The sequence below is a fragment of the Acomys minous genome (assembly GCF_964271855.1).
Source record: "Acomys minous genome assembly, chromosome: 7".
Lineage (NCBI taxonomy): Eukaryota > Metazoa > Chordata > Mammalia > Rodentia > Muridae > Acomys > Acomys minous.
Window position 1 is genome coordinate 94,791,192 of NC_140488.1, and position 13,255 is coordinate 94,804,446.

The 13,255-nt window shown below is 42.1% G+C and overlaps 1 protein-coding gene across 3 annotated transcripts in view; it reads right to left on the bottom strand.

The window, feature by feature from the left end:
* Positions 1–12,623, bottom strand: part of TXLNG (taxilin gamma) — a 52,589-nt gene extending 39,966 nt beyond the window's left edge. For 2 of the 3 annotated variants that reach the window (XM_084790183.1, XM_084790185.1), the window contains exon 1: positions 12,460–12,623. In XM_084790183.1, the coding sequence (XP_084646309.1) occupies positions 12,460–12,561 (102 nt within the window). In that variant the 5' untranslated portion in view covers positions 12,562–12,623. The remainder of the gene's footprint in view (positions 1–12,459) is intronic. The other variant, XM_084790186.1, reaches the window with a different exon arrangement.
* Positions 12,624–13,255: the final 632 nt, after the last annotated feature.

Consider the following 13,255-nt stretch of genomic DNA (forward strand, 5'->3'; position numbering starts at 1 on the left):
CAGCTAAGGCTACACAGAGAAACCCTGTCTCGAAAAACAAAACAAAGACAACAAAAGATCTAACTTAGTAGTTCTGAGGTTTGCAGAGGTAAACAATCTCTATTAACATCTGAATAGAAGACATTCTCATTTGAATAAAAAAGGTTATTCACCAAACCACTACTTTGTACCATGCAAAATCTGGAAACAAGCTAAAAACTGGCTTTAAAAAAAATGACAATCCATACAAGGTAAAAGAATGTCACTATTCAAAACAAGATTTGATGGCCAGCAAGATAGTTCAGGAGGTAAGGGCACTTGTTGCCAAGCCTATTAAATTGAGTTTGATAATCCCTGGAACACACAAGGTGGACGAGATCCAATTCTTCTAAGCAGTCCTTTGACTTCCATATGTGTATTGTGGCACAGACAGACAGACAGACAGACAGACACACACACACACACAGACAGACACACACACACACAGAACTTTCACTTCTCTTTTAAAAACAAACAAACAGGGCTGTAGAGATGGCTCATAGGTTAAGAACACTGCCTGTTCTTCCAAAGGTCTTGTGTTCAATTCCTAGCAACCACATGGTGGCTCATAACCATCTATAATGAGATCTGGTGCCCTCTTCTAGCATGCAGGCACACATGCATGTAGAAATGAATCTTAAAAACAAAACAAAAAACAAACAGTAAGTTTCTGAAATAATTTGAACACACTTGCCAAAAGAATTAGGTAGATCCCATGCCAGCTCTCCAAGGCTAATCAAATAGGAAAAAATAAATAAGGCAAACATCCTACATCAGTGTAAATTAAAAACAAAGAGCCAGGCAGGTGGCGGCGGCTCATGTCTTTAGTTCCAGGATTCAGAAAGCAGAGGCAGGTGGATCTCTGTGGACTTCGAGGCTAGCTTGGTCTACATAGTGGGTTCCTGGTCAGCCAAGGCTAAACAAAGAAACCTTATCTTGAAAAAACAAGCAAACAAAACCCAAGTCTGGCATTGTGCAGCATATCTGTATTCCCAACAGTGGGGAGGAAGCAGTAGGTGATTGATAATTCCAAGAAACTTTTGTTACCATATTGTAGATTATAAATTATGCCAAAAAATTAAAATTAAAGCTAATTTATTTAAAGATTAAACTGATTGTTGTGCCAGTTGCCTACTATTGTGTACAGACCACCAAAAACTTTAGTAGCTTGAAATATTTATGATCTCAATTTCCATGGTTCAGCAATCTGGATGTGGCCTGACTGGGTCCTTGACAGGGTCCCATAGGCTGAAATAATCTGAAGCCTTGACTGGGAAGATCCATTTCCTAGCTTACCCTTTTTTTTTTTTTTAACTATTTATTACGTATAGTGTTCTGCCTGCATATACAACTGCACTCCAGAAGAGGGCACCAGATCTTATTGTAGATGGTCATGAGCCAGCATGTGGTTGCTGGGAATTGAACTCAGGGCCTCTGGATGAGCAGTCAGTGGTCTTAACCTCCGAGCCATCTCTCCAGCCCTCCTAGCTTACTCTTATGGTTGTTGCTAGGGTTCAATTCCATATGGGCCTGAGGCCTCAATTCTTCATGAGCTGTAGGCCCAAGACCTTCCTTGGTTGTTTGCCATATAGGTCTTTCCATCAGCCTTTTAAAAATATGATAGCCAGCTTCCTTAGCATGAGAGAGAAGGAAGGTGGTCTTGTAGTCATATAAATGGTACTCCTTCAGTTTCCCACTCTGCTTTCTCTTGACAGAGTCTTGCTATGTTATAAAGGCTGGTCTCAAATTGCCAAATTGCTGGGCTCAAATGATCCTCCTTTAAAATAAAAAGGAGCTGCTTTTCCAAACTAAGAAAATCTTTCATTCTCGTCATCTTATTATACTTTATTTGCTTGTGCCTCTAGGCAACATTTTTAATTTTATCTATCTTATCTATCTATCTATCTATCTATCTATCTATCCATCCATCCATCCATCTTTTGTTTTTTCAAGACAGAGTTTCTCTGTGTAGCACAGGCTATACTAGAATTGTCTTTGTAGATCAAGTTGGCCTCAAAATTAGAGATCCACTTGCCTCTGCCTCCACTCACAGGTAGATCCCTGTGAATTTGAGACCAGCCTACATACTAAGACCTTGTCTCAAACCCACTCCCCCCAAAATAATAAACAACTTTAAAAAATAGAATATTTGAGCTGGGTGTGGTGGCACTTGACATTAAATCCCAGCACTCAGGAGGCAGAGGCAGGTGGATGACTGTGAGCTCAAGGCCAGCCTGGTCTACAAAGTGAGTCCAGAACAGCCAAGGCTACACAGAGAGACCTTGTCTCAAACAGACAAACAAAATAATAGAATATTTGAATAAAAGTTATTTTATAAAAAGCATACCTGGGGCTTGTGGGATGGCCCAGTGGGTATAGGCATTTCCCTCAAGGCCTAACAATCTGAGTTTGCTCCCTGGAACCTTATAAAAAACAGAGAACCAACACCTCAAGCTGTCCTATGACAGCCATGCTCATGTCATGGCAAAATTACTTGTACACATTCATGTACATAATACACACACAATAAGGGTATTTTTTAACCATATATTCTCATTTTGTACATGGCCTACACTTCAATGCAAACAATCCTTAGAGAAATGTGCTTGTTATGGAGTGTCGTCAGTCATCCCTATGATCTCAGCACTTGGGAAGCTGAAGTAGGGCTGCCACAAAAGAAAGGCCAACCAAGGTTACATACATACCAAGTTTACAGACAGCCTGGGCTAGTGTGGGACGGCCCCTGTCTCAACAAAAAGGAAGAGGGTGGCATGGTATGGGCCAGAAAAAGAAAAGGTGTTTCTAGGCTACTGGCCTATCCTTATCACCACTCTATGTTGATTTTCCTTTTTTTTTTTTTTTAATAATTTGTTTTTATTTTATGTGCACTGGTGCCCTGCCTGCATTTATGTCTGTGTGAAGGTGCCAGATCTTGGAGTTACAGACAACTGTGAGATGCCATGTGGGTGCTGGGAACCGAACCTGAGTCCTTTGGAAGAGCAATTAGTACTCTTAACTGCTGAGCCATCTCTCCAGCCCTTACCTTGACTTTTCTATAAAGAAAGAAGATAGATGGTCAGGCGTGGTGCCACACGCCTATAATCCCAGCACTCAGGAGGCAGAGGCAGATGGACCTCTGTGAGTTCAAGGCCAGCCTGGTCTACAAAGTGAATCCAGCCAGGACAGCCAAGGCTGTCTTGAAACAAAAAAACAAACAAACAAACAAAAACAAACAAACAACAAAAAAAAAGGAAAAGAAAAAAGAAAGAAGAAAATGAAAATGTGTGAGAGTTACAAGCAGTTCTTATTCTCAGAAGGCATAGTAAAGGTCGTAATGTAAGCCGGGCGGTGGTGGCGCACGCCTTTAATCCCAGCACTCGGGAGGCAGAGGCAGGCGGATCGCTGTGAGTTCGAGGCCAGCCTGGTCTACAAAGTGAGTCCAGGACAGCCAAGGCTACACAGAGAAACCCTGTCTCGAAAAACCAAAAAAAAAAAAAAAAAAAAAAAAAAAAAAAAAAAAAAAAAAAAAGGTCGTAATGTAGACACTTTGGAAAAACAAAACAGAAATCAACACTCGAAACAATAAATTCTAATAAAAATTAATTTGACATCATAGGACACATTGACTATTTTATGTGCCCTTTTCACAAGTAATAAAATTTAATTAGTCACAAGTGGAAACAGAATTTCAACAAAGGAAATAAACTGAATTGTAAAAAAGCAAACAAACAAACAAAAAAAACATGGTCCAAGTATGAGTAGATTTTTGTTTTGTTTTGTGGTTTTGAGACAGGGTCTCATACAGCTCTGGCTGTCCTGAAACTCACTGTGTAACCCAGGCTGGCCTCCAACTCAAAAATATGCCTGCCTCTGCCTCCCAAGTACTGTGATTAAAGGTGTGTGCCACTACACACAGATCAATTGTGAATGGATCTTAAATGTTGTGGGGTAAAAATTAATACAGCCACTGTGGAAATTTTTAAATATTATTTGCACCCTCTGTGTTTATTGGTGCTTTATTCACTATAGCAAAGACTTAGAATCAAGTTAGTTGTCAGACAGCAAATGAACCGATAATGAAAATTATCCATTAATTCCTTCTCATTTACAGTTTGTCTTAGCTGAACTTTGTTCAAATATTTTTCTTTTTTACATTTTTATATATTTTATTATAAAAATTCTTGCAAAAAAAATTCTTGCAAATAAATAAAAACATATACCAAAATTAACCAAACCCAATTGAATCTCTACACAGTCAGAACAGAGCTTCATATTATATTTTGCACTTACAGTATCGATTTTTTTTGTTTTTTGAGAAAGGGTTTCTCTGTGTAGTCTTGGCTGTCCTAGAGTTGCTTTGTAAACCAGGCTGGCCTCAAACTCACAGCGATCCACCTGCCTCTACTGGGATTAAAGTTGTGCACCACACACCCGGCTAAATATTTTATGGACTTATTCACCACCAAACCAAAAAGCCCAACAATTAGCTTTATGTCCTCTTTCATAACTCACGTTCGTTATCTATAGTCAGTCATGCCTTATGCCCTTATATTTAGCCTTTCTTGTTTTTACTTCATGTACATTTGTTAACATATAATTGGCTACACTCTGCATGAGAAAAAATATAAGGTTTGTTCTTTCTGTAATTGTGTGGCCTTACTTAATGTACTTTTTAAGTCCATCCATTTTCATGTTTGTTTGTTTTTCACAATAGGACTTCACAATGTCGTTCTGGCTGGCTTGGGACTCACTATGTATACTTGAACCAGACCTCAGGCTGACATCGAACTCACAGAGATCCATGTGCCACCACACATGGCCTCCTGTAAATTTTTTAAAAGTATTTATTTATTATTTATTTCTTTTGTATGCGTGTACACCTGAAGGGCAGAAGAGGGCATCAGATCTCATTATAGATGGTTGTGAGCCACCATGTGGTTGCTGGGAATTGAACTCAGGACCTCTGGAAGAGCAGTCAGTGCTCTTAACCTCTGAGCCATCTCTCCAGCCCTCCTGTAATTTTTTTTAACTTAATTTTTCATTAGAGCTCGGTAGCATTCCATTTTTTAATACATTATCCATTAAAGGCATGTGCCACCACCACCTGGTGAGAATGTTTTAAAAAAGTAATACCAACTACTTTGTAGATCTCAGATATTAAAATACATGAACATTGAAAGTACCTAACACTACATGAAACAAGAAAAAAAAGCATCACATTTCTTTCCTTTGAAATTTAACTCCCTAAAAAATATAAAATCTAAACGGAACCTATTGGCAAGAAATCTATTATAATGAGTCTTGTAAAGAACAAACCCCCCCATTCTTCTATTGAGGGACACATAGGTAAAGAAACTGTGGTACATTTACACTATGGAATACTACTCAGCTATTAAAAACAAGGAATTTCCAAAATTTGTGGACAAATGGATTGAACTAGAAATTGTCATAATGAGTGAGTTCACACAGAAGCAAAAAGAGCTAAATGGTATATACTCACTTATATCGAGACACTAGTCCAAGGTGTACGTCCCCATGAAAAACTGTACCTACCAGGTTAGTGGGTAAGAGGGGAGGACATCCTGTTGAGACTTTAGGTGTGAAAAGCCTGGGAGAAAGAGGAAATAGAAGGATCCAGCGGGTCCTGGAAAACTACAGGCGAGTCTGGGCCCTGGGGTCCTCCGCAAACTGTGGCAACAGCCAAGGAAAAAATAGGCAGTAAACCTTGAACCCCTACCCGGACTAGCCGATGGACATTCTCCACTGTTGAGTGGAGAAGGAGATCTAACTTTCACACAAACTCTGGTGCCCCATATTTGAACATGTCCCTTGGATGGAGATGCCTGGTGGCACTCAGAGGAAAGATAATAGGTCACCAAGGAGAGACTTGATACCGTATGAGCATATTCAGGGGGAGGAGGTCCCCCTCAGACACAGACTTAGGGGAGGGGAGGGGAGTAGGGGGGAAGTGGGAGGAAGGGAGGAATGGGAGGATACATGGGATGGGCTAACAACTGAGATGTAATATGAATAAATTAATAAAAAAAAACTACAAAAAAAAATGAACAAACCCCTCCAAAGTGCTGAGAGATATAGGTCCAATGGTATAGCATTTAACTAGTATGCAAAAACCCTGTGTTCTATCCCTAGAAATGGTGGAAAAGGGTGATTGAATATAGACTCTATTTTTTTTTTTTTGGATTTTTCTAGACAGGGTTCTCTGTGTAGCCTTGGCTGTCCTGGACTCCCTTTGTAGACCAGGCTGGCCTTGAACTCACAGAGATCCGCCTACCTCTGTCTCCAGAGTGCTGGGATTAAAGGCATGCGCCACCACGCCCAGCTAGACTCTATTTTATGTGAATTTAATCTTTCCTACATACAACTTCTCCAATCAAGGCCAACAAATGACACAGAAAACGACATCCAAATATACCTTCCAGTTGGGTATGGTAGCATACAACTGTAATCCTAGCATCCTGGCAGCTGAGGTCAGGGAATCACAAGTTTGAGACAGGCCTGGGCTGGGATTCGTAGCGGGACCTTGTCTCAGAAAAGAAAAGAAAAAGAAAGACAAATGAATATTACATTATAATGTGAAAATGTGAAGATTACTAAAAGAAAGTACTGCCTGTATATAGATGTTCTCATTGCAGCTTCTTCTGCATGATTCCCCTGCCCCCCGGACAGGGTTTCTCTGTGTAGCCTTAGCTGTCCTGGACTCACTTTATAGACCAGGCTGGCCCAGTCTACAGCAACCCATTTGCCTCTGCTTCCCTAGTGCTGGGATTAAAGGTGTGAGCCACCATTCCTGGCCCTGCATGACTCTTTTTTTTTTTTTAAATTGTAAGCTTGGGGGCCAGAGAGATGGTTCAACAGTTATGAGCACTTGCTGCTCTAGTGTTCAGATCCCAGAAGCATGTCAGGAGACTCACAACTGCCTGTAACTCCAGCTCCTGGGAATTCAAGGCCCTCTTTTGGCCCCCACAAGTACCCACACTCACACGCACATACCCCAGCACATAGATGTAATTAAAAATATTTTTTTCAATAAAACCTTGGCAATAGCTAAAACAATGTAGCTAGATTGCTTTATTTATTAATATCTATGCCAGAAAAGGGAAAGCTCATCAAGTTGGCAAATAGAGAAAAAAATAACAGAAATGGTTCCTTCCTGAACTCTTGTCCAGCCCTGATTGTCTTATCAGAGATTCTGAGAAGGGGAGAAAATACAAAGTCTGGAAGATGGATTACAAAATTAATCGCACCATAAGTAAAAGCAACAGAATCTCATCTACCATATATTATCCCTTCCAAACTACATAAAATTTAGACGTGATGATGGCGCACGCCTTTAATCTCAGCACTTGGGAGGAAGAGGCAGGCAGATCACTGTGTGTTCAAAGCCAGGCTGGTCTACAAAGGGAGTCCAGGACAGCCAAGGCTACACAGAGAGACCCTGTCTCGAAAAACAATCAAAAAATGAATTCTTTGGGGCTGGAGAGATGGCTCAGTGGTTAAGAACACTGCCTGCTCTTCCAAAGGACCTAGGTTCAATTCCCTGCACAACATGGTGGTTCAAAATTGTCTGTAACTCTAGTTCTAGGGATTCTGACACCTTCATACTAATGCACATAGAATAATTAAACAAATAACATTCACACAAACTACACAAAATTTTATATACCTCATACTATGCCAAGTGTCCTATCAATTCGTTCTTCACAATAATCCTAATATGGTGCACATAGCAGCAACCCTACTTTCTAGACAACTCGATTAAGGCTTGTAGCTTGAGAAATATGCCCAAGGTTACAGAATTATTAAGTGGCAGAGAGCCAAGAGTCTTGACTCTAAAAACTATACTATTTACCCACTACTACACTACTCATTACCATAGTAGAGATGAAAGGGCACTGGGTTCCAGACTTAGCTTCATCCCTTGGGCAAGTCACTTGACCTTACCTAGCAGTGTATCATCAGGAAATGAGGGCAATGTCAGCTGCCCAACCTTCTCTACAGCATCTGAGTGATGATAATAGAGTTAATGCATTTGCAAATATGTTATAAAAATGATAGGACACGATGTAAATGCAAGGCTTTCTTAAGGTGGATCCAAGTATCATATTTTAGCTTTCAAAATGGTTTGTAGACCTAAAAGCATGTTTAGTAATAGTTAAATTTTTACAAGGTTTTCATTCCTAATTATGTGTATGCATGTGAGTATATACAGGTGCCCATGGAGGACAGAGACATTACAGTTCCCTGAAGCTGGAGTTACAGGCCACTAGGAATTGAACTCTGGTCCTCTATTGTGCTCTTAATGGCTGAGACATCTCTCTTGCCCCTAGTCAAATCATCTTTTAATATTCCCAAGCGAAAAGTTAGTTAAAAACAAAAACATTGGGATGTTTTAGAAAAAACAAAAAGAGTTAAATGACCAATTTGATAGGACATTGTAGACTACATACTGAGGGCCTGTCCGGTAATAAACACACACATACAGTGGCAACTTGACATGATATGTGGCACATGCCTAAAATCACAACATACAGAGGACTAAGGTAGAAGGATTGTGAGGCCAGCTTGGGCTACACAGTGAAATACTATCTCAAAAAAACAACAGACTTGAGACTGCCAAAATAGCTCAGTGGGTAAAAGCACTTGCTGCTAACCTGAGTTTGATCTGTAGGGACCCATGTGGTAAATGTCTTCTGACCACCACACATGTAGTATAACACACACACACACACAGACATGGATACATAAGTAAATACCAGTTGGTGGTAACTACCAGTGGTGGTGGTATCAGTTGGTGCCAGCAGTTGGGAAGGATGACTAGGTGGAGCCCAGGCTACTCTAGACACATGTTATTATATACTTGTCAAAATCCATAAATGTATAACATCACTGAACCCAGTAATCTGTATCTGTGGTACCTGAACAATTGTTAACAAATTGTGACATTACTACAACATGTCAACAAGGGGAAAAGGTATGCGTGAACAGGAATATGAGAACTCTGTACTTTCTACTCAAATTTCTGTAAATTGACAAATTGTTCAAGTGTCTTACCTTTCTTAAGTTCAACTTTATGAAATAGGAAGTAATATTAGTGAACTTAATAGTTCTTTGATTTTGAAAATGCCTGCAATATTTAATAATGTATACTTAAGTTTCTTTTTTGTTTATTTTGTTTTTCAAGGCAGGGTTTCTCTTGTGTAACAGCCCTGGCTGTCCTGGAACTCACAGAGACCCACCTGCCACTACTTCCCAAGTATTAGGATTAAAGGTGTGTAGTGTACCATCACACTCAGCATATACCTCATTTCTTAGATCAGTGCTGCCCGATAGAGTTTTATTCAATGATGACAATACCTTCAAGCCAGGTGTAGTAGGTCACACCTGTAATTCTAGCACTTGGAGAGCTGAGGCAAAAGGATGACTGCTGATTTGAAGTTGGTATGGGCTACATACTGAGTTCCACGTCAGCATGACAATGAGACGCTGGCTTTCAAAAAACAGAAACAAAACAAACAAAAATCCCAGAAACTGTCCTAGATCTGCTGGAATATGCACAGCTATATTAATGCTACTGAAATACTTGAAATTTGGTTAGTATAATTGAAAAAGAAAAGCTTAAAACTTTATTTAACCCTAACAAATTGAAGCTGGGCCCAGTAAGTACAGAACTATAATCCCCACTACTCAGTCCCTAGTAGTAAAAAAAAAAAAAAAAAAAAAAAAAAATTAGCTAACTAAATGTGGCCAGTGCCTATAACACCAGCAGTTTTAAGACAATTCCTTGCCAGGCATGGTGGTGGCGCATGCCTTTAACCCCACCATCCAGGAGAGAGGCAGGTGGTTTGAGGCCAGCTTAGTCTACAAAGTGAGTCCAGGACAGCCAACTACACAGAGAACCCTGTCTCGAAAAAAATCAAAAAGACAGACAATTCCTCAAATGACACCTAGAAATATACTGCAATATTACTTTTAGAAAAGTCACCTCAAGAGCCTGTTGAAATGAATATAGTTATGAAACCATGCTATAATTAATCAACTGAGCAGGTCAAGAGAGACTAGGCACCTCCACCTAGGAGTTCAAGGCTAGCCAAATGAACACAGCAAGATTCTGTCTCTTTTTTAACAAGTGGGCATAGTAATCCCACTTGCACAGCACTTGGGAGGCCTGACCAGACACTGCCTCAAAGAATAAAAGTAACTACGCAGATGATTTGAACCAGGAACCAACAGAGCCCATCTCCAGTTTTCTTCACTTTAAGTCCTATAATATAAATAAATAATAAAATTGTGTTTCTCAAGTCCTCCAATATTTAAAAAGCAACTGAGTTTAACATCATTTCCTGAAAAACAAAAATACAGAGGTTAAGTTAGAAAAAGGAGTATTTTCTCAGGTTCCTAATCTAGAATGAATAAATTGAAGATCACGAATGAGCAACTAAAAATTAAGTTTTACAGACACAAGATATTCACTCAATTTTGAACTGAAGATTCAAGAAGTAATGTTAATTTCTATTCTATTTTATAGTCAGGTAGAAACCAGAAGAAAGATTTCCAGGAAAGCATGGGCAAACAAATAAAAATAAAAATAAGACAATAGACATTCATATCCAGCTATTAACGAGAGCTCTGAACTCCAAGTCATTACCTCTTCTCTTAGTTTAAAATACTAGTTGATTAAACCTTACTTACTAATTCAATGACTTTTTGTCCTTATTCCAGTGGCATAAAAGGGAACTTATGTCCTCAATTGCAGTGGCTTTTTATCAGAGTTCTCCCTTGGGGAACCTATGAAATCAAACACTGAGATTGGCTCCCCACCTTCAGGGAATAAATAAATGTCCAAAGTGACAGTGTTGAATCCCTAAAGAACTGTTGGGCCACAGCTTCCCTTCAAGTCCTACAAGCGGTAGATCCTTCTTTTATGAGACAAAATAACATGAAAATGCATGACCTTAGGGGGAAAAAAAGCACCAAAAGGCCAGAGTGGTGGCTCCCGGCACTCGGGAAGCTAAGGCAAGAGGATCATGGTACATTCAAGGCAAGCCTCGGGTACATAGTCAGATAAGGCCAGGCTGCTAAAGAGTAAGAACCCATTTCAAAAAAAGGAAAAAAGTGAGGGAGAAAAGGAGCAGGCCCTAAAAAGCCAATTCTTGACACTGCTCAAATGTAAACCAGACCTTTGTTCTCCTTTTTGAAGTTCATGAATGGCATTAGAAAAATATTATTTCGTAACTTCATACAGGAGTGGCTTTTAAGATTAGTCAAATACATAATTAAGTAATACTAAATAGCCCTCAGTGGTCAAGCAGGGTGTCCAACGAGTCGAGCGGTTTCAATATGTTCTCCTGCAAGGAAAAAGGATGGAATTTCCACCTTTTCAATACCATACACCCCAGTTCTTGGTTCCAGGGCCAGAAAACCCTGTACCCTATTCGTTGTGCAATCATTGTCAAAACTCCACCCACTGAGCTCCAGAACAAGTGGATTTCTCCCATTCTGAAAGAGATCTCAATTTTCTTGTATCCAGGGAGACACTGAAAACTCCTTGACATGAGTCAAGTAAGGCTAGGGGAAACAAACGGTCAAGCTCCTCTGCTAGATTAAGAAAGACCAAAAACCCAAGCCCAGGAGGCACTCAAGTTTCCACTTATCAAATTAAAAAGAAAGAAAAGAAAGAGGCTAGTAGCAAGAATGGGGAAACTGCTATCAGAAGATGCTGGTTCTCCAGCATTACCACCTCATGCCCAGCCTCACGCTCATGGCAGGTTGGTGATGCCCAGAGACCAAGCCCCGGGAGCCCCAAGGCGTCCCCCGCGTAGCCGCCCGCGCAGTGGCGCGGGGAGGGGGGCGAAGGGAAGCGGGGGAAGGGGCGAAACGCAGCTCAGGCTCCCGCGTTGTTATCTTACTGCGCAACAGCCTCAGCTCCGAGGCCGGGGAGCACCCCGCAGCGCGCCCTACGCACCTGCCCAATGCTGCGAGGGCGATCCTGTACCCCGGTGAGCCCCCACCCCCACACTGCCGCCTCCACCGGCAGCGGAGTCCCAGAGCACAGTGACCACACCGGCTGAGACAGAACAACCGACACTCCGGGGCAGCACCGGCCGCACGTGGCTGTCACACCTGGAGCGCCCCTGCCTAGCACCCCTTTGCCCTCACAGCCAGGGGTCCACCCTGCCCGCCCTGAAACCCTTACCGCCGAGTGCCCCCAAGTCCCAAACATTGTCCCTTCTCACCTTATCCATTTCAGTCCCACACCCCCCACCTGCTCCAACTACCATCACTCTGAAGGAAAAGGGGGAATGGGCCGGATGTTCGTCCCGTGGCTAAAGGTAAAGGGGGTAAGTGAAGAGGTGAACCCCGAAAAAGGTAACCCAATCATCCCCGCGACCCAAGTACAACGAAGGCGTCCCCTCCACTGACCTTCTGCTGGGGGCTGCGTCGCCGTCCGCCCTGTCCGCCCTCAACAGTCTCCTCGGAACCGCCACCTCTTCCCCGCGTTGCCTCCTCAAGCCGAGTCGCCATGAGGTGACGGCAGCAACCAAACAAGCGGCTGGACCAGGGGCACGGAACCTCGCAGGGGATTGGGCCCCGCCCCCTTCACACTTCAGCCAATCGTATCGTGAGAGTCTTCCACGTGACCGGAGGAGGTTGGCTCCGGAGGGAAGGCCACTTGATGGGGGTGGGGAGCGCCGAATTTTGGGCTGGGCTTTTGCAAGGACCGAAGGGCAGACAGAGGCCGCTGGAGTCTGCGCGGACAGGAAAACGGAGTAGACTACAAGTCCCAGAAGAATGTGCGGCCAAGGCGTCCAGCCAGGGATCCGGATAGGAGCGTCCCGCGCGTCCTAGGGGTTAGAGTACCCGCTGTGCCTAGTGTGCAGCCTACTGGGGCTTGTAGTCTCTGAGGGGCAATGTCGTGCTACCGGAAGGTAGTCATTATTAACCTGCAAGAAAAGTTTTAAAATATTCCAGAGTTTGAAAAGGAACAGAACCAGAGACACTTTTTTTTGTGTGTTTCTGCTTTCGTTGCTGTTCTTCAGAATTGAGCGGGAATTGATTTGGGAATAAGGCACTCTAACTTCGCTGTTTTCGAGGTGGGAGGTGTAACCTCAGAATTTGAAACATTGGACACTTGCCCAGAGTATAGCCTCTCTACCAGAGTTCTCACCAAGATTTAACTGTCCAGAGTTTCTTTGGGCTGGAGGTCTGTTCACCACCG